This window comes from Podarcis gaigeae, assembly GCF_964106915.1.
Source record: "Podarcis gaigeae genome assembly, chromosome: 11".
Lineage (NCBI taxonomy): Eukaryota > Metazoa > Chordata > Lepidosauria > Squamata > Lacertidae > Podarcis > Podarcis gaigeae.
In genome coordinates, this window is record NC_139687.1 from 1,322,255 (window position 1) to 1,348,671 (window position 26,417).

General features: G+C 42.8%; 1 protein-coding gene across 7 annotated transcripts in view; it reads left to right on the top strand.

Annotated features, from left to right (window-relative positions):
- Window positions 1-5,428: 5,428 nt before the first annotated feature.
- Window positions 5,429-26,417, top strand: part of SMC5 (structural maintenance of chromosomes 5) — a 79,398-nt gene continuing 58,409 nt past the window's right edge. For 3 of the 7 annotated variants that reach the window (XM_083701921.1, XM_083701920.1, XM_083701922.1), the window contains exons 1-9: window positions 5,429-5,736; window positions 6,632-6,773; window positions 11,342-11,394; window positions 11,551-11,713; window positions 12,710-12,844; window positions 21,310-21,450; window positions 23,372-23,533; window positions 24,842-24,913; window positions 25,809-26,064. In XM_083701921.1, the coding sequence (XP_083558047.1) occupies window positions 5,552-5,736; window positions 6,632-6,773; window positions 11,342-11,394; window positions 11,551-11,713; window positions 12,710-12,844; window positions 21,310-21,450; window positions 23,372-23,533; window positions 24,842-24,913; window positions 25,809-26,064 (1,309 nt within the window). In that variant the 5' untranslated portion in view covers window positions 5,429-5,551. Of the gene's footprint in view, window positions 5,737-5,796; window positions 6,201-6,631; window positions 6,774-11,341; window positions 11,395-11,550; window positions 11,714-12,709; window positions 12,845-21,309; window positions 21,451-23,371; window positions 23,534-24,841; window positions 24,914-25,808; window positions 26,065-26,417 lie in introns of those variants that run through there. The other 4 variants (XM_083701924.1, XM_083701923.1, XM_083701925.1 and 1 more) reach the window with 4 other exon arrangements.

The following is a 26,417-nucleotide window of genomic DNA, read 5'->3' on the forward strand; positions in this document are numbered from 1 at the left end:
ATAAGAAAAACTATGCGGACTGGGTTCTCTATGCAGAGGCTATTCTGCGGAAAGAGGGTCTGTTTGAAGTTATTACAGACACCCCCCCAGCTCCAGTTACAGATGCATGGGAAGCTAAAGATTCCAAAGCAAGGGGAACTCTTACATTGATAGTATCCCCAGAAGAGCTCTGTCTGTTGCGTGATAAGACCTCAGCCAGACAAATTTGGGACACTTTGAGAGAGGCTCACTTGAGGACAGAAGCTGGATCCACTATGTTTTACTTTAACAAGCTGCATAATATGGCTCTTGCTGAAGGTGGAGATGTGCGTATACATCTGATGGAGATGCAGAATCTGAGACATGAGCTGCAACAGAGAGGACTCAACTTTCCAGAGGCTGTGTATTCCTTCATGATACTACAATCTTTGGGTTCAGGTTGGGAGTCTGTTGCGACTCAGATTGCTGTACAGCCAACTGCTCAGCTGACAGTGGACTATGTTACTGCCGTGATTCTGAATGAAGCAGATCGCCGGGGTGCTAGCTGCATGGGCAAGGGGGAGACTTCACAGACGTCATCCCATAGTGCAGTGGAACCACCAGATGGCGCCAAAGCTTTGAAGGCAGTGAAATGCTACTCGTGTGGACGTCTAGGCCATATGAAGAGGGAATGCAGAAATCCCAGGGCCAAGACAGAGCAGCGCAGCGAAAGCTCATCGCGTGGAAAAGGCCGAGGCAAAGGCAAAGGTCCGGTGTCCAGGACAACGCAGCACAAGGCAATGGTCTCACGCTTCACTCCAAAAGTTGCAGAGGTCCAGAAGACGTCTAGATCTTTCTTCGTTGTTGATTCGGCTGCAACGCATCACATGTGCAATGATAAGCGACTGTTCGTGTCTTTTACACCGCAGGAAGGTGCGATTCACCAGGCGGATGACCACACAATCCCCAGTAAAGGCTACGGAACTGTTGTTCTTCACAGTTTGGACTTATCGATACAGGATGTGCTTTATGTGCCAGATGCCAAGCATAATCTGCTCAGCGTTGGACAGCTGAATGAGCGGAAAATTGACGTTTCCTTTAAGAACAAAAGGTGCATCATCACAAAGAAAAATGATTATGTATTGCATGCTGAATATGTTGATCGTTTGTATGTTTTGTATTTTGATGATGTTGTGCAGGATGACACTTGTTGCATTGCAGGTTCTAACAAAAGTTTGCATGCAGAATGTATTCACGATTTTCATCGAAAATTTGGTCATTTGCATTTTGAGGCAGTATCTAAAATGCCTGCCTTGGTTGAAGGTATGACTATTAAACCCTGCAGGTACCACATGAAGTGCAAGGCATGCGCAGCAAACAAAGTGAAAATGGCTGCGAAAGGTAAGGTGTCTAGTAGGCAAGCTACAGAACCATACCAGGTTGTTCATGCTGATTTGGTTGGACCACTAGCGCCCTCTTTGGGTGGAAACAGGTACTTCATGGTTCTCATTGATGCATTTTCCAGGTATATTTATGTGTACAATCTCAAGCAGAAATCAGAGGCTTTTCCTAGGTTCAAGGAATTCTGTGCTTGGTTGGAAAATGTGCATGGTAAGAAGATAAAAATTCTTTTCACTGATCGCGGGGGAGAATTCACTTCTCAGCAGTTTGAAACTTTTCTGACTGAGAAAGGAATTCAACACGATTTGTCTAGTCCTCGTTCGCCATGGCAGAATGGACTTGCGGAACGAGCAAATCAGACATTGCTTCAAGGGTTAAAAACCTTGCTGCATGATGCCAATCTTCCAGAGAGTTATTGGGCCGAATCTCTCTCGTGTTTTGTTTACAGTTATAATCGCAGGTTATCTTCAGCGATTGGTTGTACCCCCTATGAGAAGATGTTTGGCAAGAAGCCATACATCAAACACATGAAAATTTTTGGTTCTGACATGTGGGTTCACTCACCACAAAGCTCCAAGTTAGACAAGCGTGGATTGCATGGTATCTTTCTAGTTATCAGAAAGGGTCTTACAGAATAATGATGACTGACTCTAAGGCAATTAAGCTCACAAGAAGTGTTGAGTACAATGCCAAGTGGGGGGAGAATGTGGGAATTTTCCAATGTTATCCTGATGACAGTGATGAGACTGAGGATAGTCAAAAGCAACCACAACAACCCACACCCACTGATGAAGGTTCTGATTCTGAGTCTGAAACTGAATCGGGTGAGTCAGAGGATTTCAAGAGTGCGAAAGCCTCTATGCGACCCTCTGAAAGCTCTGATCAAGAATTAGAGGAACCATTGTTCACAATAGGTCACTTTTCTCCTAAGAAAGAAGAGGAGAGTGTTGAAGACTTAAGGCTAATTCGCAGGTCACAGAGAGCAACAAAAGGCAGACCTCCAAAGAGATTTGCTGATGAGTTTGCTAAGATAGCAGTAACTGCTGTTAAAAGCTCCAAGAAGGTGTTTGAACCTTCAAGTTTCCAAGAAATCCAGGATTTGGATTCAAAGGAAGCTGAGCCATGGTTAAATGCCATGAAGGCTGAGCTTGATTCCTTGGAAAGGAACAAAACATGGGACCTTGTTCCAGTAGTTCCAGGAATGAAACTGCTTGGAAGCAAATGGGTCTTCAAAGCGAAGACAGATCAAAATGGCAAGATAGTCAGACACAAAGCCAGATTGGTAGCCAGAGGTTTTGCACAGGTACCAGGTGAAGACTATCACGAGACCTACTCACCCACCGTGAGGTATGAGAGCATTAGGCTTATGCTCAAGCTAGCTGCAGAAGAGAATCTACACATTAGTCACCATGATGTGAATACAGCTTTTCTGTACGGATCTCTAGATGAATCACTTTATATGCTTCCACCTGATGGCGTACAGGTAAAACAGGGATTTGTTTGTGCTCTGAAGAAGTCCCTTTATGGTCTCAAACAAAGTGCACGGTGTTGGCACTCAAAACTCACTGAAGTATTGTTTTCTCTAGGTTTTAAGCAAGGGAAAGCTGATCCATGTGTATTTGTCAAAGAGGAGGGGCAAAAGAAACTGTATTGTTTGTTTTATGTTGATGATCTTTTATTCTTTTGGGAAGATGTCACAATGTACAATAACGCCCTAGCTCAACTGAAAGAGCACTTTGACATGAAAGATCTTGGTGAGGTAAACAACTACCTATCTCTGGAAATAGAGAGAGATCAAGATGGTAACATTCTAGTACACCAGTCACGGAAAATTGCTGATGTGTTAAGCAAACTAAACCTGATGGATGCTAACCCTGTAGACACACCGATGACAACAGGTTATCAGGTAGATGACACTGAAGAAGCATTTTCTGACACTACACTGTACAGAAGTGTGCTAGGCAAGCTAAACTTCATTGCCAGATGTTCAAGACCAGACATTGCTGTTAGCTGTAATTTGCTAAGCAGACAAGTCAACAATCCTACTGTTAAGGATTGGAAAGCTCTGAAACGCATAGCGCGGTATTTGAAAGGCACTATGCATTACAGACTGAGATTTAACAATCAGAAGTCTGGTGGTCTTGAGATATTTGCAGATGCAAGTTTTGGAAGTGACACTACAGACAGGAAAAGTACGTCTGGAGTTTGCTATAAGTACAATCAGGGTCTATTTGATTGGTCATGCAAGAAGCAAACAACAGTTAGCTTAAGTACTTGTGAAGCTGAACTGAATGCACTGTCTTATTCACTTAAGGATTGTGAATGGTTGTTACAATTGTGCAAAGACATGAAAATTCCTGTCAAATGTCCAATCCAGGTTTACCAGGACAACAAAGCATGTTTGGCTTTGCTGAATTCTGAAGGTTGTAAGCAAAGCACGAAGCACTTGCAATTGAAGTTGCAACATGCTAGGGAACGTATTCAAAAGGGACTCGTAACGGTGTCCTATATGCCAGGTAATGAAATTCCTGCTGATGTATTGTCCAAGATTGTATCAAGGGATCAACACTGTACCTATGTGCAGAAGTTGGGTTTGTACTGATATTGTACGAACACGCTGCCCAGTGATGTTCACAGAAAGGGGGAGGATGTTGGTTTCTGCTTCCTTCACTGAGCAGCGAAGTGCTTGTCACAAGACAATGTTTACATTCCACAGTCAAGTGCTGTTGGGTTTTCTCACGGGAAAGGAGACTGGATGTGACGTACACTGGTTTCCTGTTTTTCACTGTTCTTTGCAGTTCAGTGTTGTTCTCTCCGTGCTTTAGAGGAGAGAGGATGCTTTTCTCTGCTCCGGCAGAGGCAAGATGTTTTTCTGTAACATACCAGCTTTGAAGTGTAAATAAAGCAATATAGAGTATGTGGCACGTACTCCTCATCCTTCCGCTGTGCACGGGACGCTGCTCATCAACCAACATTCACTACTAATCTAGGACTCTCTACTCTAGTTCCAAAGTTTGTTTTTGTGTGTGTGGCATTTGCATTTCTTTCCCCCTTTGTTTCAAGTGACTGCTGCCTTAAAATGATTTAATGGGTCATTCCATATCAAGTGATCTGATATTTAACCTTGTGTCATCCAATTTTCTTAATGTTTTGTATACTTTTTGAATGCTGAAAACTAAGTTAAAATCTAAAATGTTAATTTTTAAAATCTCATTTTTTTTAGTTATAAGGCTTTGAAATTTAAAAAAAAATGACAGTTTTGGCCTTCAAAACTAAAAATACCAATCTTATTGTATTTTTCATGGGCTTAAAATATATCATATGATGGACCTGCTTTAATTTCAGAGTTAAATTCTAAAATGTAATTTCATTTAGAAGTATAAATAATATTAACATTTCCCAAAAATATTAATTATTTCTAAGAGGTGCCTGATCTAGAAGTGTCAATGAGATCACAACTAGAAAAAAATACTTCGTACATACATGTCTGTGTTGATGAGTTCTACTTAGAATAAATGGGTCTTCTTGGAGTAGAATTTAACAGAATAAACAAGGCTTCAAACTTCAATTACTCCAGACATCAGAAAATTATTCACTTAAAAATTATCTGAAGGGGAAGCTAATTCCTGGATCACTGTCAAAAGAGACAGAGCGGCAATGGCCCTCGGAAGGAGCCCTTCAGGCGCCCAGGGGAGAAGCAGGCCTTCCCGGGGCCCCGCGGGAGCCCCTCCGGGAGCCCAGCCCGGAGGAAGCCGGAGCCCGAGAGCCCGAGAGCCCTCCCGGGACGGGCCTCGTCTGGGGCGCCGCCTCCCTCGGCCCACGGCCCACGACCGACGCGCGCGCTTCCCGCCCAGTCACGCGCAGCCCCAACCCGCCCAACTGCATCATGAAGCACACGGCCGCCTGCTATTGGCCCTCTGTGACGTCGCGCAGAGAGGCTCTTTACATATCATGCCCCGCCCCCTCGCTCCCCACCCAATGAAAACGTCCGCTTCCGCCGGCCCTCCCCTTGGAATGGACCCCCATGGCCGCTCTTTCTCAGCTAACGGAAATGCTCCCGAGGCAGAAGGTCGCCCCCGCCAATGACGCGCGGTCCCAGCCCGACGTAGAGCCGCGGCGACCAATGGGAAGCGGGCGCGCGCCGCCGGCTTGCTAAGTCTTCGCAGCGCCCGAGCGCGGGAGCGGCGGCAAAATGGCGACGCCCGCGAAGCGCCGAGCGAAGAGCCCTGAGGAGGAAGCGGAAGGCGGGAGCCCGAGCAGCGGCCGCCTGCGCCGCTGGAGGCGAAGAACGGCCCCGCTGGCCGCGCCGGCCCCGCCGGAGGCCGAGCCGCCCTTCGTGGAGGGCTCCATCCTCAAGATCTACATGGAGAACTTCCTGTGAGCGCGGCGCGCGCCGGGCGGGAGGATCGGGGCCTCGTGGGCGGGGCTTCCCCGCGGGGGCGGGGCGAGGGGCAGCCCCCCCAGGACCCCCGTCCTGACCAGGCGGCAGCGGGAGACCCGGGGGCTTCCAGCGCCTGCCTCCCAAATGGCCCTCCGGGACCAGGGAGGGCGGGAGCCCCGAGCGGGCGGGGAAGTCTCTTTCCGCGCTGCTTGCTTGGTGAATCTTCGACTCGAGGCCCAACAACACAACTTCGCATGTGGGGGCTTAGAAGAAACCTGCAGCGCCCCCCTCCCTGCTGGGCCCCGGAAAGGGGGGACCTGACCAGCCTCAGCAAAGGCCCGCTGCCCCTCCGGCTCGCGAGGAGACCCTCCCTGGGCCCCGGGGAGGCGCAGGCAACCCGGTGGCACAAGGGACTGGGAAAAGTCTAAAGGTCCATCGAGGGAAAGGGAATATACCGAGGGTCCATATTAGCTAGGTTTCTGGTCCCTTCTAGAACTCCACCTCTGTGAATATCTTTTTTGCCTTCCATGTCCGAAGCTGCTGTTTTCTGAAAGACCCTGGCTATCTGGCAAAATTACATTTTGTAATTCTGTTGTCTAGTCACAGGCTATGTTGAATTAATGCCAAATTCCAATCTCTGTCAACCCAGAGTTCTTACATTAGTTTTGATTTCAAAATTCATCAGTGTATAGAATATGGGGTCTGCAGATATTTACTCCTAATATATTCATGGGGGGGGGGGGCTAAAACACGAAGGACTGAGATAGTTTTGAAAAAAACACTGGCAAACTAAATATAATGAACTGGTGTTATAATAATCTGCATTTGATTATTCAGATTCCTTGATTCCCCACTTTCTAAACATTAAATTATAATGGCATTGCCTTTCAGTACTTATGATTCCTGTGTGGTGCTTCCAGGACCCCATCTAAACATGATAGTTGGAGCTAATGGAACAGGTAAATCAAGTATCGTATGTGCCTTATGCCTGGGATTGGCTGGAAAACCTTCCTTCATAGGACGAGCAGACAAGGTGAGGATAACTCTTTGCAATCTTATAGAATGGTATTCTTATGGTAATATGTTTAAAGTGTGGTAACAGCTTAAAGACTGTTTGATATGTTGGATGGAAAATAGAGGACAGAATTTTGTAGAAAATGCATTGGGCTCTTTTCCCAATTTGACTTCCATATTTTGTGTGTGTGTGAAGATACCTTTATTTTCTAAAGCTTTGATATACTCTGGTGAATTTTATGTACTGCAGCACCCTGGAGAATGAATATAAAATTGCTTACTAATTTTGTGTGCAGCATACAGCACATAGGGAGCTTCTGGTTGTATTTAGACGAAAGGTTTCTCCTGATTATCAGTGAGCTATCCCAAAAGACTGCAGTTAAGCCGAGAGATGATTCTAGCAATAGTGTAACTAAATGGGAACAACCATTAAGCCGACTACATGCCATACTTTAGAACATAATACAAATACGCTCACAGAGCCAGGAAGAATATGCAGGGCTATCCTTATAGGCCTATACCATCTTAGAATGTATTTGGCGGATCACTTGTCTGAAAGATCTCTGTGGGAAAGGTTCTCTGCTCTGGGAAAGGCAACATGATAGAGAGGAACTAGCCTAGAATGTATTCTGAGTTTAGAGGCCCATGAATGTCAATAGCATATGCCCTTCCTGGATATTTTAATTGACTCTAAGACAGGGGTCCCCAAACTTTTTAAACAGACACTGTTGAGGCCAGACTATAATTTGAAAAAATATGAACAAATTCCTATGCACACTGCACATATTTTATTTGTAGTGCACAAAAAAACAGGAAAACCAATACAATATTTAAAATGAAGAATGATTTTAATCAGCATAAACTTATAAGCATTTCAGTGGGAAGTATGGGTCTGCTTTTGCCTAATGAGATGGTCAATATCGCTAATGCTCATTCCTACAACCCAGCCTACACATGGATCTCCCTCACCCCCATGGCCCAGTCTACATGCAGGCCTTCCATGCCCCCATCCCCACAACCCAGCCTATACATGTGTCTGCCTGCACATACCCTCATCCCCACAACCCAGCTTATACACGTTTTCCTAACCCCCTTCCCCACGACCCAGCCTATGCATGTGCTTCCCTAATCCAGATCCCCACGACCCAGCCCGCACTCGTGTCTCCTTAAGCCCCATCCTCATGACCCAACTTGCCTGCGTGTCTCCCTAACCCCCACCCACCCACCCCAGCTTGCACGCCTGTCCTCCAAACCCAAATTCCCACACTCCAGCTTGCCTGCACGTCTCCCTACCCCCCGATCCTCATGGCGGGCCTGCCCATGTGTCGCCCGTCCCCACGACTCCCAACTCACGTCCGGGAGGGGCAGCTGCAGGGCTGGGCCACCCCTCCTCTGGAAGGCGCTGTTGACAAAGACGCCGTTCTTGCCCAGGCAGCGCAGGTAGAAGTGGGGTGCGTGGAAGGTGAGCTTGAGGTGGTGGCGCAAGAGGATGCTGGAGCGGCCCATGTTCCTGTCCACAGCACTCTGCGACGAGTTGTACCTGATTGTCATTGTCGCCTGGTGCATCACAAACTCCACATCGCGGCCCTGTAGGCGCTCCAGAGCTGACGGCATGGCCAGGGTGAGGCGGCGCTCTCTCTGGCCGTGGGTGGCTCTCCTGCTCCTCGCCATCTCAGGACTCCTGCAGGGGGCTTTCCCCTCTGCCCGGCAGGGATCCCCTCCCTCTTCTGCTTGGCTGGGCTGGGCTTCCCCTGAGGGGAGGAGTGAGCAGAAGAGGTGCTGCTGCTGCTGCTTAAAGAAACAGGCACCCGCCCGCCCGCCCTGTTTGTCTGGCAGCAGTAGCAAGAGCGAGCAAGCTTGGTGTTTCCACCCACTTGAACTGGAACCATTTCCCCCTGCTTTTTTTTTTTTTTGCAAAAGGCAGCCTTGCTGTTCAATGCTCTGCCGCTGCTGTTTCTGCTCGCTGGCAGGGGAGAAAAGGCTGTGGTCTTGCTGCCCCACCAGCCCACCTCTCCTGCCTCTACTGCAGGGCAGTGGGGCTGCGGCTCTTCAGCAACAGAGGCCTAGCCCGGCTTTGCAGCACCGCCTGCCTGGGCACGAGGACTGAGCCGTGTGGTGGGGCTTGCACGAGTCTCGGGGCACACAAGCAGCCAGCGGAGAGCACTGCCGGCAGGAGTCTTCCTTGCTGCTGCTGCCACCGTCGTCTTGCCCCCCAGCGGCGCTTGGTGTTTTCCAGCACACTGATGGCTTCTCGACATCACTAGTGACTGCTGCCTCCTCCTCCACCACCGTCAACACCCTTCCCTTCTTTTTTCTTCCTTCCTCCCTCCTCTTTCCAGAGGTGGCGGAGATGGGGAACATGCTCAGTCAGTCCCTGCACAGTGAGGCTTCTGCGGCTTCCGATTGGCTGCAGGAGCGGAAGCCACGGAAGCCTCGCTGCGCGCTGAGGTAAGTGTGGCGAGACGTTTCTGTTGAAAAGAATGTGTGCGTGCGAACATTCTTTTCAAGGAAATGAAATGCCGCGCTGTGCTGGGTTTACCTCAGTGCGCGGGGACTACTCAGTCAGTCCCCATGCGCTGAAGGGGCGTTTCGGCTGGTGGGCTGGATTTATGAGCCTGTAGGGCCACATCCAGCCTGTGGACCATAGTTTGGGGCCCCTGCTCTAAGACATGGGAAGACCTGTGGGTTAATTTGAAATGTATTGCCATCTTTCCATTTAATTCATGGTACCCAGAGATTTCCCTCAAGTTTCTTGTCTTTATGTCAGTTCTGCACCTAGTGAGATTACTCCTACTACAGTTGCTTCAAAGCAGTTGCTGAGATCTGTGGATCTGAAGGGAAGCCCACCCTCTTGTGTCATCAGCTAGGATGGCTGGGGAGCCTGAGACTCACATGCCCCAGGCCCTTACCCCCTTTGTGGATCTTCATATAATGATTCCCCCCTCTGAAGCAATCACTAAAAAATTATCCTGCTTTCTTATTTTGTGGTACGTGACTTCAGGTTCTGCAGTTAAATAAGGAGGTGTATGATAGTTTGGAGGTGCATACTCATAAATGTTTAAAGCCTCCGTGTTGCAACCATTTCCTAGCACACTCTGCTGAAGTTCCTGACTCCACTTAAATCTGACATCTCCGAAAGCTCTGGAGGGCATAAGAACTCCCAGCAACCTGTTGTTCACAATGACAGTGTCCTCTTCAGAGGCCGGGTGTTCACTTTTTAACCTTAAAGCTTCCAATTTGTTGAAGGGATTGTGGTCTTGAGTAAGAGGGAGGGCGGACCACATCCCATCATTATTTTGAACCCCTAGAATTGCTCTACAGTCACCAGTATTTGCAACTCTTTCGTAGCTCTATTTCGTAGCTTTATCCATAATTCAAATTTATAGTAATTTTTTTTAATGAATTATAAACTTTCCCCATTCTTTGTTAAAGTCAGCCTCTTCCTGGTTTCTAATTCTTCCTGCATGCCATCTTGGCATAGTTCATCAGTTTTATCTGCCACTCTTCCTTGGTCAGAGTTGTGCCATCTTTCCATCTCTGGGCTAACAGCATCCATACAGCCATGGTTGCGTACATGAATAATTTCGTTTGCTCCTTTGGGACCTAAAATACCTGAAAGAAAAGTTTCTGGTTTCTTAGAAAAAGTTATTTTCAACATTTTCCCCAATTCATTATATATCATTTTCCAGGAATCTCTTATCATCTTCCATGACCACCATATGTAATAAAACGTGCCTTTTTTCTATTTACATTTCCAACATGTTTTAGACTTTGATTTATACATTTTAGCTAATTTATTAGGAGTTAAGTACCAACAATACATTATTTTCATATAATTTTCTTTCAGGCTGTAAATTTTAATTCTATTGTCCTTAATCCTTCCTATGCTGCTAATTCAGTGATAACAACCAAAATCCTTCGCCCAGTGAATCATAACCCTTTTGACCTGTTCGTCTTTCGTTTGCCAGTCTAATAGAAGTTCATACATTTTAGAAATTAACTTACCGGTAGTTTTATTTTCTAACAGTTCCCTTTCAAACTGGGAGGTTTTGTATAGAAAACCATTCTTTTTATCCATCTTAAACACTTCATTAAGTTGATATTGCAACCAATCGGGTACTAATTCTCTTATGTCTTCAAACCTCCTTAACTTTAACTCTTGATCTACTTCTGTTATTGATTCTTTATATGTTGGCCAGTCATTTCTCATATTTCTTTTTTTCCACCAATATTGCTTCAAGAGGAGAGAGCCATCATGGTGTTTTATGTTCTAATAATTTTTTATATTTATCCCATACTTCATACATCGGTTTCCTTTTAACATGATTCAAAAAAGCTTTATGAACTTTAACCTTAAGTTAAGCGTGCCAACCAAATCTATTATTGCGTCGTTCAAGATCTAATATCTAGCTGTTTCCCAATGATATCCATTCCTTTAACCAGCAAAGAGAAGACGCTTCAAAATATAATCTCATATATCCGGCAGGGAGAATTCGCCTCTTTAGCATCTATCAGTAATTAATATTTTATTCTTGGTTTCTTCCCCTGCCAGATAAATCTAGTAATATTTGTTTATTTTAATTTTAGGTTGGTCACTATGTGAAGCGGGGTACTAACAAAGCAGTTGTTGAAATTGAGGTGTGAGTAACAATCTTGTTTCTGTTTCTGTTTGGTCTAAATGTTTTAAATAAATTATCTTACTGGCTTTTTTGCAGGGAGAAGCTGCCACATACCAGATTTTTAACCAGCATTTCATGGCTGTTTTTTTAAAAAACACTTTCCCTTCTCTTTCTTAGGTTTAAGAAACCATCCAAACTTGTTATCACACGGGAAATGTCTGTATCAAACAACCAGTCTGCTTGGTTTATTAATAAGAAACCGTCCACTCTCAAAATGGTAGAAGATCAAATTGCAGCCTTAAATATCCAAGTAGGCAATCTGTGCCAATTTCTTCCACAGGTATGTAGTAATTTTTATGAGAGTGTATTGTTCTCTCTTCATTTTAAATTCTAAAGGATTGTATGCTAAGGGAAGAGCAAAATTATTGTGGTAAAGTAAAATTAATGTCAGAGATGCAGAAAATACATATGGATTTGAACATGGCTTTTGTTTGATGCAGTGATGAAAAAATTCTAGTTCTTTATGATCATGTACAACTCATCAGAATTGTTTCAGACATTTAAATAAATAATTTTGCTTTATTTGTCTACTTCCTTGAAGTGATAGAGCCCTAAAATCAGCATCTGTACCTTCAAGAATTATTCTTTGAAATTCTGCAGGACAAAAATTGTGGGTATAATCTTGTGCTCTGTAAGGGTGGGAAATACACAGAGGTGTATTGCAGTCTTCCCTCTGAACAACTTGCCTCTGTTGCTCTTCTGAACTTTATGAGACCTGAGAAGGCCATTCAGTGGCAGTTGAAGCTGTCTTTGCCTCTTGCATACAGAATTCTGTTACTAGCTTTTCTCCAAGTTCTTGTGCACACATTCAGCCCAGAAGTAGTGGTGGGTGGAGAGTTGGCAACAGGTTGCTGCTGGTTAGATGCTAAAGGATTTTCTCTGATACCAAAATCCCCTGCCTGAGTGACAAATGTGCTCACACCAGGGGAGGATGGTGGTGGAGGAAGGTGCTTGGAATTAAGAACCTCTGGTTACGTACTTAATTCATTCCGGAGGTCCATTCTTAGCCTAAAACTGTTCTTAACCTGAAGTACCACTTTAGCTAATGGGGCCTCCTGCTGCCGCCGCGCTGCCGGAGCCCAATTTCTGTTCTCATCCCGAAGCAAAGTTCTTAACCCAAGGTACTATTTCTGGGTTAGTGGAGTCTGTAAACTGAAGCGTATGTAACCTGAGGTACCACTGTATTTTACATTGGTCTGAAAAAAATACCTTTTGCTACAAAGTGTATTACATTATTACACAAAGCACCATAGGTATTTGGATTCTTGCTTTGCAGGATAAAGTTGGAGAATTTGCAAAATTATCCAAGGTTGAACTACTTGAAGCCACAGAGAAATCGGTTGGTCCTCCAGAAATGTACAAATATCACTGTGATCTGAAAAACTTTAGACAGCGAGAGCGAGAACTAGAGGTAGGTGGCTGATATTTGTGAGAAAGTTTTTCTCACTCTTTTTTACTTTTAAAATAAATTCAAAACAGTTTAACTGTTCTAAAAGGAGAATGTGATAGCAGCAGGCCCCTTCCTTAGGACCAGAGGTTAGGGGTGCTGCTTTCTGATTTTAGTCAGAGCAAAGGTGCTATTTTTGAATTGGCAGCCCAGTCCATGCTAAACATGGAGATGCAGATACTATCTTGCCCATCCTGCCTTTTCATTCCTTGCTCCTACTATTTATAATTTGCTTACCAAGGTTCTTATTTCTCATCTCTCTTTCTCTTGAATTTCATATGTCCTGCTTTCCTATCTCTTCTTAGAAGAACAGGCTGGAGCTTCAGTTTTAGAAACTGACTAAGTAGGAATTATACTTACTTTTGGAACAGGCTGTGTTGATATTTCAATAAATTTGTTTGGGTTTCTCTGTCCCCTTCTTTATCTAATCAGTGTGGCAGAAATCCATGGTAACTGCAAGAGACAGTTTGAGCAGAGGTCTGAGCAGCAGCCAGCACAGCTGAGAGCAGGGAGAGGCCTTTGGGATGTTTACATCTCTTTGTTGGTTTCTTTTATAAAATTTAGATACTGCTTGATGGGGGGGGAACCCCTCACAAAGTGTTTTACACAAAGATAATACGACAGAGAAAAATTCACAAGCATACTTTAAAACATACAAAAGTTAAAATACAAAAACATATTAAAATTACCTCAACTTTCTAGGCATCTGGGTAGCTTGTCTAAACAAGAATGTCTTTAGCAGGTGCCAAAAAGAGTGCAGTGAAGGAGCCTTCTTGATCTCAGCAGGCAGGGAGTTCCAAAGTGCAGGTGCTGCCACACTACCAATGTGGAATGGCTATTGGGTGTTATGTAGCACCTGTAGGAGTCCTAATTCTGCCAATTGAAGAGGTCAAGTGGGCACATGTGGGGTAAGGTAATCTCGTAGGTAAACTGTCCCCCTAATATAGTAGAGGCAAACCTTCCCATTTGGCTTGCCAGATTATTTTGGCCAAACCATGCCCAACTTGCCCAACACCTGAGCTCATATATGATATCAGGTGTGTGGCAGGTAAGTTGCAGCTAGGCCAAAAGGGTCTATGCATGGACCATTGGTGCTTGCAAAGCCTTATGCATGGCATTTGGCAGCCATCAACAACCAGCCAGTCAGCAGAGCTTGCACATTGCTTGGCACCCGGCTTTGGAAATAAGGTAAAGGTAAAGGTACCCCTGCCCGTACGGGCCAGTCTTGACAGACTCTGGGGTTGTGTGCCCATCTCACTCAAGAGGCCAGGGGCCAGCGCTGTCCGGAGACACTTCCGGGTCACGTGGCCAGCGTGACATCGCTGCTCTGGCGAGCCAGAGCCGCACACGGAAACGCCGTTTACCTTCCCGCTGGTAAGCGGTCCCTATTTATCTACTTGCACCCGGAGGTGCTTTCGAACTGCTAGGTTGGCAGGCGCTGGGACCGAGCAGCGGGAGCGCACCCCGCCGCAGGGATTCGAACCACCGACCTTTCGATCGGCAAGTCCTAGGCGCTGAGGCTTTAACCCACAGCGCCACCTGCGTCCCTGGCTTTGGAAATGCCAGCCACCAAATGTCCACTCTTGGGGCTTGCACAGTGCTGTGCTTTTGCCTGTGCAGGTCACCTGCTATAACTGTCATGTGAGGAGATTGACAAGGCGGCAGTCCCACCCACTTGTCAAACTTGGCCCACAGCAGGTGGGGGAGATAAGGATCTGACTCACTGCCTTTCTGGAAGAACTTCCTTTTTGATTTTTAACATATTTTCTTGCTTCTCTGAATTAGCGACTTTTATTCCTGTAATTATTTATCACTTACAAAACATCTGAAATGTTAGGAGAACTGTAGAGATTAAAAGGTGAGACAGTCCCTGTTACAATCCAATAAACGTAGCAGTAAAGAAAACAGAACACAGAGGGAGGAAAGCAGTGGAGCAGCTGCTCTTCCTGGCCCCATCTGTTAGCTAGATCTGTTAGCTCTTGCTCTGTTCTTCCTGCCAGACAGACAGTACAGCCTTCTTATGGCCTCTGGTATCCTGGCTGGTGGCAGAGGTATATTACAGCCCAGTCCTATGCATGTCTACTCAGAAGTATGTCCCATGGAGTTCATTGGAACTTCCTCCTATGTAAATGGGTATGGATTTCAGCTTTACTGGCAGGCAGAGCAATCCTATACTCCAATGTGGGGAGGATGGGGCAATTTACTAAACCAACAACTGCCTTTTTTTAAAAAAGATTTTTTTATAAAAAAATTTCTTGGGTAACATAAGTACATAAAGCATCTCTGCTTTCAGTTCAGTCCTTTCTACAAATCAGTTATATTCAACATGAGACAGTAATGGTTTAGACAATATAAGGTTGGGGGAGATGGGGGGAAGAAAAGGGGGGTAGTAAGCTTCCATTCTTTTACATAGTGTATGTGCCAGGTTTTTGTGTCGGCATCACGTGGGTAGGTTTTCTTTCTATTCATTTCTTGGTTGTCATTGGCAGTGAAGGGGACTGGGGGCCCCAGGGCCTGGTTGGTTGCCTTCAACTGACTGCAGTGAGTTTTGTTTGCATGTTTCAGGGGGAGGAGTTGTTGGGTCAAATTAGCCATGTTGATTCGAATGCTGTTGGTGGGGTCTTGTTGTCTTGTTGGGCTGTGTATGTAATAAAGGGGAGACATACTGAGGTGAAGGCATTCTCTTTTGCTTAACCCCACTCTAGTTTGAATTTGTTGGTTAGCTTTTCTAGTGTTATGGTGCTCCTGGCTGCTGAGAGTAGGTGGCTTAGGAGTTCTTTGTGGTGTGAGAGTGCATTATTGTCTTGGAAAATATTCAATAGGTTCAGTTCTGGAGTGGCTTCTAGTAGCTGTTAAGTCCCCAAAAATATTCAAAGTAACTTATGTTCAAAAGGGTTGGGTTTGGGGGCAATCCCATTACATGTGGAGGTATGTGCCTGTAGAGTTGCAACCTCTCCAGCATTTTGGTGAGGTTCTTGGGTGTATAAGCGCCATCTTTTGTAGTGTTAGGTACTATCTATCAATAAGCTTCAATGTGAGTTTCTTTCTTTTAGCTGAGATAGATTTAAAGGGAGGTTTAGACCAGTTTAGTCCATTGGGTTGGGGTTTTTTTTTAACCCTATGTTGTGCTCCCATTGCTTTTTGATTGAGATGATGTGTGTGAGATTCTGGAGTGTGTGAGATTCTGTATATTGTGGATACCCTCCTCTTGCCATGTCCCTTTACTGTAAGGAGGTTTTTGAAGGTGGTCAAGGGCCTAGTAGTTGCTGCTTTTACTGCCGGGTTATTTAAGAAGGACCAACAATGGCCTTATCCTATGTTTTCAGCCTGGAAGGGTAGGGAAAAACAAAGCTTGAAAAATCCCCAAATGGTTTTAAAATGGCAGATACAGCCACTTAATAGAAACACTGTTAAAGTCTACCAGTCATGGCCAGTGTGCTAATGTTGCACACTGATGTCAGCTAGAAGGAGGAGACAATGCACTCAGGCTGACAGACACCCCAATTATGCCCTCCTATCCCCAGCACCAAAGCTGCCAGATATGATTATCCCATAGCACCATCCAGAGTGTGATCCTCAATGACAAATTTATGGAGACACCAGGCATCACTGCATCTTGTTTAGTCTTTCTACCTCCCAAGTGCTCACATGAATTGCTTTTAAGTAGAATAGCTGCCAGCTACAAATGGATTGGTTCTTTCATGAGCCAGCATGTTGTTTTGGATGCCCTGGCAACCCAAGGGATCTTTCTTTTAGCCTACCCCCTGCCTAATATGTTGCCTGGTAGGCTTCTCAGCAGCACCCCTTGCCTCCCTTTCTACCCTCTGCTAACTGAGTGCTTCGTACATCCAGGAAGCAGCATTGATGAACTTGAGACACCTGCCCCATCCCCATTCCCAGTCGGAGTGATCAGGCCGTGGTGGGGCTCCCAGCCTCCCTTTCTCACCACTGGGTCTCTTTCTGAGGCCGGCTGAAGCCCAGTCAGTCTAGGGTTCCCTTCTAATATGCCTCAGCTCAAAATCAAAAGTCTCGTTTGTGCAGCATCTGGGATGGAATGGATCTTGAAAGTGAAAGACACGTGCAGGGCTGCTGGCATGGCGGGTACAATTCCAGGGGCATCTTGGAAGTTCCAGGGGCATCTTTGGCTTTCACTGTATCCTACAGCTTCTCTGCAGATTTCAAGTACAGTATAGGATTGCTCACTGAGGTTGTTAGATACACTGTATTTTGCTGGTGAAATAGTCGTATTGTGTAACTGAAATGTTGTTTTAGGTTTACTGTTTGATTAGTCATTCATGAGTTTAGTGTAGTTCAAACTCCTTTATTTAGTGATTGAATTATTGTGTGTATATAGATTCTGATATTTTTGTATTTATTGGTATGTGCTTTTGGTTAGCCACTTTGCCTAGCTTTAGAAAAGAAAATTGGGGTACAAATATTTAAATGAAATTTATATACTTAGTGTTACATTGACTTGATTGTTAGCGAGGTTCAGGCTAACCAGGGTTCATGCTTTAACAATTTGCTGACTTCTGATTCTCTGGTGTCAAGTCCTTGTCAAGTGGGAACATGGCTCGCCTTCATTGTGCTGACAGAAATGTTAAAGTCCCAGTTGTTTTGTCTACACTGTTCATTTATCTACTGGTTCTTATAGCTGAATTATGAACCACGTTTGATTCCATATTTGGAAAAGGAAGTGCATAGTTTAAATATTCAGCAACAGCAGCAGATATCACTGGAACAGAATCATAGTTAAATGCTGTGGAATGCCTCTTTGCCACCCTGCTATCTCCCATTTGCAAGGATTGAGAGGACCTAATGCAAAGCATATAACATTTCATTGTTTCTTGATAGATTAGATTACTATTGACACCAAACCTTCATTTTGTATATGGGCTTCTGACTTGCACTCTGACAAGTAAGATCCATTTTCCATTAGAGAAGTGAGGTGCTAATTTGATAGAAATACTAATTCTTGTGTATTTGAGTTTCAAAGAGGGCACGTCACAATTACAATTTAATTGAACCAACTAAATAACTTGAAATACGTTTGGAGAATGAATGACTACTTATTTGAAACAGAAGAAGTGATTGAAAAAGCAAAAACTACTATAAAAGACTATTTTGACCTAAACATGAATAAGGGGACAGACATAGATGTAGTGTGGGACGCTAGCAAGGCAGTGTTAAGAGGCCTCCTGATACAGCAAAATATTCAAAGAAAAAAGGCCAAAGAACAGAAAAAAGAAGTAATTAATAAAATGAGAATATGTGAGAAAAACATGATAAAAAATTCGAACAACAATGGTTATAAACAAGAATATAAGATGCTCCAAACACAATACTCAATATTAATAAATCAAGAAGTGGAATGGGGAATCAAGTTAATGAAACAAAAGTTTTTTGAATCTGCAAACAAAACTGGAAAGTTCCTGGCGTGGCAATTGAGAAAAAGGAGAAAACTCAGTCTTATCAACAAAATAAAAGTGGAAGAACAAGTGCTAGAGGACCCCAACGAAATAAAAAAGAACTTCATTAAATTCTATGAAAAGTTATATAAAATAGAGGAAGACGTCTTAACAGGTATAGAAAACTATTTAGAAGAAAACAGCCCAAATAACATATCGGAAGAGGAAAGAAACGATTTAAATAAACCTATAAAAGTAGAGGAAATTAGAGAGGCAATTAAGAGGATGAAACTGGGGAAAGCCCCAGGCCCAGACTGGTTATCTGCTAAGTATTACAAGACCCTAGAAGAATATATAACACCGGTATTATGTGATGTAATGAATGAGATATTAAGAGGAGGAAAAACACCAATATCTTGGAAAGAAGCATACATCACGTTGATTCCGAAACCAGATTCAGACAAACTTAACATCAAGAACTACAGACCGATCTCATTATTGAATAATGATTATAAGATCTTTGCCGATATAATGGCACACCGACTTAAAAAGTGTCTGAGTAATCTCATCCATACTGACCAGGCCGGTTTTCTACCCAATAGACAAATTAAAGACAACATAAGACATACAATAGACATCATTGAATATCTAGAATGTCATAATGAAATTCCAGCAGTTTTAATGTTTGTTGACGCCGAAAAGGCATTTGATAATGTGTCTTGGGTTTTCATGATAAAATGTTTGGAAAGGTCGGGGAGAGAGGGCACATTCCTGGAAGGAATTAAAGCGATTTATACACAACAAAGTGCTAGACTAATCATAAATAACAATTTGACAGATCCGTTTAAGATAGCGAAAGGTACCCGACAGGGGTGCCCTCTGTCCCCGTTACTGTTCATTATGGTGCTAGAGATAATTACAAATAAGATAAGGAAAACTCAAGATATTCGGGGTATAACAATAGGAGTGAAAGAACACAAATTGAAATCATATGCTGATGATCTTATGTTGTCGCTGGAAGACCCAAAAAAGAGTGTTGGTAAAGTATTGGAACTACTAGAGGAATTTGGAAAACTATCCAGTTTTAAATTGAACAGAGCAAAAACCAAAATAATGACCAAAAATCTGGAAGAAAAGACAAAAAATGATCTCGAAACTCAAACAGGGATTAAAATTGCCCAAAAAGTAAAATATCTCGGAATCTGGTTAACCATGAAGAACATAAATCTGATTGAAAATAACTACAAGAACACATGGAAAGAAATAACAAAGGACTTGGATACTTGGAACAGAATACACCTCTCTTGGTTGGGGAGAATGGCTGCGATCAAAATGAATCTATTACCAAAATTACTCTTTTTATTCCAAAATTTACCGATAATTAGGGGAATTTCACTATTTAAAGATTGGCAGAGACTACTTTCTAAATTTATTTGGCAAGGAAAAAGACCAAGGATTAAATTCAAATTGCTCACGGATCAAAAAGACAGGGGGGGATTTGCGGTCCCAAATTTACAGTTATATTATGAAGCAGCATGCCTTTGTTGGGTAAAAGAATGGATTGTCATTAAAAATAAAGATTTGTTAGATCTAGAGGGTTTTAACTTAAGATTTGGATGGCATGACTATCTGTGGTGGGATAAAGGAAAGAAACATAAAGATTTTTCTAACCATATTATTAGAGGGCCACTGTTAGAAGTGTGGGAAAGGAATAAAAAATTATTGGAACAGAAAACCCCCTGGTGGTTATCACCAATCGATATACTGACAAAAAAGAAAATAAACACTGAAGGGGAAAGATGGACATATGAAGATCTATTAGTTAGAAATGAATCCGGGTGGAGAATCAGACCATATGAAGAAATAAAAAATAAGTTGACTGGCTGGATTCAATATCACCAAATTAACTCCATGTGGACGGAAGATAAAAAGATTGGGATAAATGAGAAGAAATCTAGATTTCAGATTGAAATAATAGAAGGAAGAACAAAATTACTATCAAAAATGTATAACCAGTTACTTGAGTGGGACACCAAAGATGGTGAAGTGGGCAGTGGACTTGGGTTATAATATAGAGTTTGACAAATGGAAGGCTTTATGGTGTAAAGGTATGAACTTCACGGCGTGGACTTGGGTTATAATATAGAGTTTGACAAATGGAAGGCTTTATGGTGTAAAGGTATGAACTTCACGGCATGTACAACACTCAAGGAGAATATGTATAAGATGATGTACAGATGGTACATGACGCCGGTAAAATTGGATAAAATTTATAAAACAGGTGATAAAATGTGTTGGAAATGCAAGAGTAAGGAGGGCGACTTTATACATATGTGGTGGTCATGTGAGACACTTAAAATTTTTTGGGAATCTATAATGAGTTAAAAAAAGTCCTCAAATACACCTTTAGCAAAAAACCTGAAGCTTTCCTCCTGGGGATAATTGGCGAAGAAATAAAAAAGGAAGATAAAACATTTTTTCAATACGCAACAGTGGCTGCCAGAACCCTCATAGCACAGTATTGGAAAACGTCTAAGATCTCAATGATAATAGAGTGGCAATCTAAACTATTTGACTATTTAGAACTGGCAAAATTGACACAGAAAATAAGAAATCAAAAAAGTACAAAATTTAATAATGAATGGGATAAATTTAAGTTATATATGCAAACAGAAATAAAAGGAAAATAAAAATGTTGATAAAAAACAAATATATATTTGAAAAATCATAGTAGGTATGAGATAACGCTTACTACGTAAAAATTGCTTGAAAAATGAGACACTGCGGATAAAAAATATGATAACTTTATTCCGAAATCGAGATAAAGGGAAGTCGATGAGTGTTTGTCAATGTAAGTTGAGTTGTCTATGTTTTTATGTATTACATGTTTCGTTTTTCTTTTTTTCCCCTCCTTTTTTCTTGGCTGTGTAAGTATGTTTGTGATATGTATGATATGTATGTATGTTAAAAAGCAATAAAAAATATAAATAAATAAATAACTTGAAATACGTATTCTGACAGAATTCATGTAAAGAGAAACATAGCAACCTAGAGAAAATGAAGCAAACAAATGAAAGGTATAAACAAGATGTGGAGCGATACCATGAACATAAACGCCATCTGGATTTAATTGCAATGCTTGAGAGAAAAAGGCCCTGGGTGGTAAGTTTTTTTTTCATTTCTTTTACACTTTTGGGGAAAAACAAAAACAAGTGTAATGTAACAAGCGTACTTGAATGAATTGTAGAAGTGGATAGAAATAGAAGAGGAAAACAAATAAATCACAATTATTATAAAGATGACAAGATGAATTGCATTTTACATTATTTCTTTATTACTGTTATTAATATCATTGCCATTCAAGATACAGATCTTTCCAAGGCAGCTTACAAGTAACATCAGTAACATATTAAGAAATCTTTAAACAGCAATAGAACAACAAAAAAGCCAGTCAGATTTGCAAAGGCCATAGAATGTATATATTCTTTAAATTTATATAATAACCTCTTTAAGGATTTGTCTTCAAAAGTCTAGCTGCTTTTCCTAGGAGAGCATTCAGGGCTATTTTTATGCTGTAATTCTGTAGGAGTGCAGAAAAGGCTAAGAAGGAACTATTGGATGCGGAATTGACATTTCTGGAAATCTCCCATCTTTCCCCCCACCCACACGCTTTTTAAAGAATTCTTGTAGCCACTGGGCTAGTTTGTAGCCATTGGATTGAAAACTAGTGGACAGTGGCCTCGATCCGAGAGGGAGGACCTGGGATCCTCCTCCAGATGTTACAGATTCCTATTTCCATGACGGAAGTCTTCCAAAGTGAGAATCCAAAGATCAACTGAGTAGCTACAGGATATTTAAATTGACGGTTCAGGACTTATCTCAAGGACTGCCTCTCCCCACATGAGCCACCTGGACCTTGCGATCAACATCTGAGGCCCTTTTTCATGGGCCCCTCCATGTGAGGTCCAGAGGGGGGCAAGACAAGAATGGGCCTTTTCTGCAGTGTTCACAAACACTGCTCTTTCCAGGGAGGTGCCTTCATCATACATCTTTAGCTGCCAGGTGGAAATGTTCCTTTTCAACCAGGCCTTGGGCTATTTAACATTCCAAGTTCTTTTAAATGTGCTTATGGGAGGAGAGGTTATGGGTTTGTTCTTGCTTTTTGTGTTCTTATTTTGTATTTTTATGCTGTGAACTGCCCTGAGTTCTTCAGACGAAGGCGGCATACAACTCCACCTCCTATAGAAGAGGTGAAATAGTCACTATGAGTGGTAGAGGCAGCATAAGTCCACTTCAGTAGCTTGGAGTACACCAGACTGTGTGTCAAGCACATCTGAGCACAACCCAGAGGTGCTCTTGCTGCATAGTCTTTCATTGGCCCAGGAGGTCTTAAACCTACAGACATGTCTGGACATAGCAATCCTGACAAAGACACAATTATTTCTCGTATTGTAGCCGCCAGTAGTTAGTCTAGCTGTGAGCCATACTAGTGCCATACTAGGACATTATGGTCATATGTTTTTATAGCATTCCCCACACCACACTCTATCCTCAATTAGAATAAAAGAACAAAATAGAAATTTAAAAGTTAGACTAAGTATAAGGAACCTGTTGCCCTCTGGATGATAGACATCAGCTCCCATCAGCCGCAGCCCATATTGCTAGTCGTCAGGGAAAGTGGGAGTTGTAATTCTGCAACAAGTGGAGGGCCGCAGGCTCCCATTCCATGAGATGGACCTGCCCTCCTTAAGCATAGATGGACAGATGTCAAAGTAATTGCCTGGAACTATTCACCAACTCCAGTCCATCTAACAGGGACATGTTTGCATTTCCTGACAGGTTAAATGGTGAACAAAGCAGAAACTTCAGACGACTTGTTTGGGCTATCGAGCACAGAGGTGTAATGTCCTCACCGACAACATCAGGGCCTGTTCATTCAGACTGCTGCCTCCTCCATTTTACATGTTACATAATTTGTCTATAATTGTAAGCCACATTGGGTGCCTTGGCAGAAAGGTGGTATATAAATGCATTGAATAAACAATGTAAATTAATAAATCTGTTTGCTTGCATTCCTTCCTAGGTATATGAAGATGTCCGCAAGCAATATGAACAGGTGAAACAAAACAGAGATCGTCAAAAGGAGGAATTAAATGCACTAAGAAAATCACAATCTCCCATGACACATCAGATCCAAGAGGCTGAGAAGCAGTGTGCAAGTCTGAATAACAAAATCCAAGAGAAAGTATGTATTTAAGAGTTCCTTTGTAAGTCTCATGGACATACAAGTAGTTTAGACATGTAGCTGAAGGTACCCTATGTAATGTAAAACGAAAACACTTTTAATGAGCAAAGAATTAGAAAGGAGTCAGTGGAGTAGAATCAGAACAGAAAGTTCTACATGGTCTAGCTTCCTGACACCATCTAAATCACAGTATGCCTCACAAAGAAGGTTGTGCAATGTCTAAGGACATCCTAACTTGCTATTTCACCTGGGGATAACTTGCAGTCCAAAATTAGGTCTTCAGAGCTTGGGCTCTGTCAGGGCCTGGCTGGGGTTCTGGCTTGTTTTTTTGGAATTCATTGAGTTTTTCCAGTTCAGAGTCCATGAAGTCAGTGCCTTAAGCTGGAGAACCTGAAATGCAGCAAAGAGAGAAATAATGTCTCTCTTGATCTATCAAAGGCAAAGGCCAAGCTCCTAGTATTTATGCTGAGATTGGCCAGCCTAGAGACTTCATATTACCTGCCCATAGCAGGGCCTGATTTTGTATACTCCTATTCCCTTCAGCACCTGAAGTAGATGAACATATAGAGAGCCCAGGACCAACCACTGGGGTAGGTCTCATCTTCAGACTGAGGTTCTTGGTTCAAGCTGCAGAGCTCATAATGAGTGTGACCAAACATCATTCCCCAATCCACCCACCCATAGGGAGTGGTTTGAGTTTCATTGATCTGTAGCCAGCCTTCGGTGCTTTGCTGTGGAAGTTTGTGATGCCCCACAGGAAGAAACTTACATGTGAAGTGAGCTACAACCGAGGCATCAGGATACAAATGGCAAAATTTATACATGTATCCAGGTTTATATCAAATCTCAAAAGTTGATTCCATAAAGCTGCAGTTATTTAAACTGCCAACTATATACTTGTTAACGGTAGTGTGTTCAGCCTTGAATTAAGAGGCAACGATTGTTCTCCAGAAATAGTTGTTACAATATGCAATTCAATCCATGGTGTAGTAGAAAAGTTGCCTGTCCATACTGCCTTAGATTCTTTTATTACAGTTATAGCTGATTTCTAACTTTAAACAAAAAAATTCCTTCCAGTAGCACCTTAAAGACCAACTAAGTTAGTTCTTGGTATGAGCTTTCGTGTGCATGCATGAAAGAAGTATCTGTGTATCTGAAGAAGTGTGCATGCACACGAAAGCTCATACCAAGAACTAACTTAGTTGGTCTTTAAGGTGCTACTGGAAGGATTTTTTTTTGTTTTGACTATGGCAGACCAACACGGCTACCTATCTGTAATTCTAACTTTAAAAATGCTTTGGTATATAGGCTGCAGCTATCAGAGAAACATCTCAGAAATGTAAACAGCATCAAGATGCTTTGGAGTCAAAAGACAAAGAAGTAAGTTTTGTATTGTATTATATTTTGCATTTAACTCTCTCTAAAACTTTAGGAACCGATCAGAAGGTCGGCGGTTCAAATCCCCGCGATGGGGTGAGCTCCCGTTGCTCGGTCCCTGCTCCTGCCAACCTAGCAGTTCAAAAGCACGTCAAAGTGCAAGTAGATAAATAGGTACTGCTCCGGCGGGAAGTAAACGGCGTTTCAGTGTGCTGTTCTGGTTCGCCAGAAGTGGCTTAGTAATGCTGGCCACATGACCTGTATGCCGGCTCCCTTGGCCAATAAAGCGAGATCGAGTGCCGCAACCCCAGAGTCGGTCACGACTGGACCTAATGGTCAGGGGTCCCTTTACCCTTTACCTTAAAACTTTAGTAATTTGAACCCATTGTGTTTCTCCCATGTTGTGCTGATTTTATAACATGTTTAATTTTCTGACAGAGGCATTCATTTTATTCCAAAAGCGTAAATGCCAATATTGAGGATTCTGTAATAGTGACCCCTGCCTTTCTTACTTGCTAGATTCTAGCATATTTCCAGGTAAATAGTTGCAGTCATTAGCGTCATTTGCTTCTATAGCACTTTAGATATAAAAGGTCATGACCTTGTAAAAAATTATGTAGACCAGCAAGTCTAGGCATCCCAGAATTGGAAAGTGCAGGGAACCTATGATCAGCAATGCAAGCCAATTGGATTTTGTATGATCCTGTTTTGCTTCCAAGCTGATAGGCCAGGGGTCACCCAAGTTGGGTACTAGAAAGAATGATAATGGCTGGTGGGTTTTGGGGGTTTTTTAGATAATAAATAACTTCCATTTTATCTTAGCTAGAATATTCTTACTTTTGTAAAAACTTCTTTTTGTTATTGGCATGCTTGAGAAATGCTTGTGTGTGTTTTTTAGATTGAGAGAATTATGCAGGCAATGAGGATGAAGGAGGAGGTAGAAATGGACCGACAGAAGAGAATACAAAACACTCGTAAGATGATAGAAGACTGGAATAATGAGCTAAGAAATACAGACAGTCCTGAGAATATTCAACCTCAGATGGATTCAATTAATACTGAGCTTAACCATTTGCAGGAAGAGAAACTAAATATTGATGGTGAATTAAATCATCTGACAGGAGAAAAGGAGAGCTTGCTAAAGGACAAAGATGGTAAATGGGCTTAACGGTGTGCTTGCTGTTAGTACTGCAGTAAGCCCACAACTTACATGGGGGTTACGTTCTGAGGATTGCGCCTGAAGCCAAAATCATGCATAGCCAAAATACATTGGGTTCAGTGGCAGGTGGAATTGCTAACGTCTTTTTCCCCCAGATGCCCATCCCTTTTTATTTACTTAATTATTTTTGCCAAGTGGTAAAGCTGAATTTCACAATAGGAAATTGGCTTTGATAACTGACAACCAACCCAAATCCCCAGCCCTGAAGATATCAATTCCCGTTGACTTTCTTTGTTGACATGACAGAGAAGGGGTTGGAAGCAAATGTTCTCAATAGGCTCTTTGGAT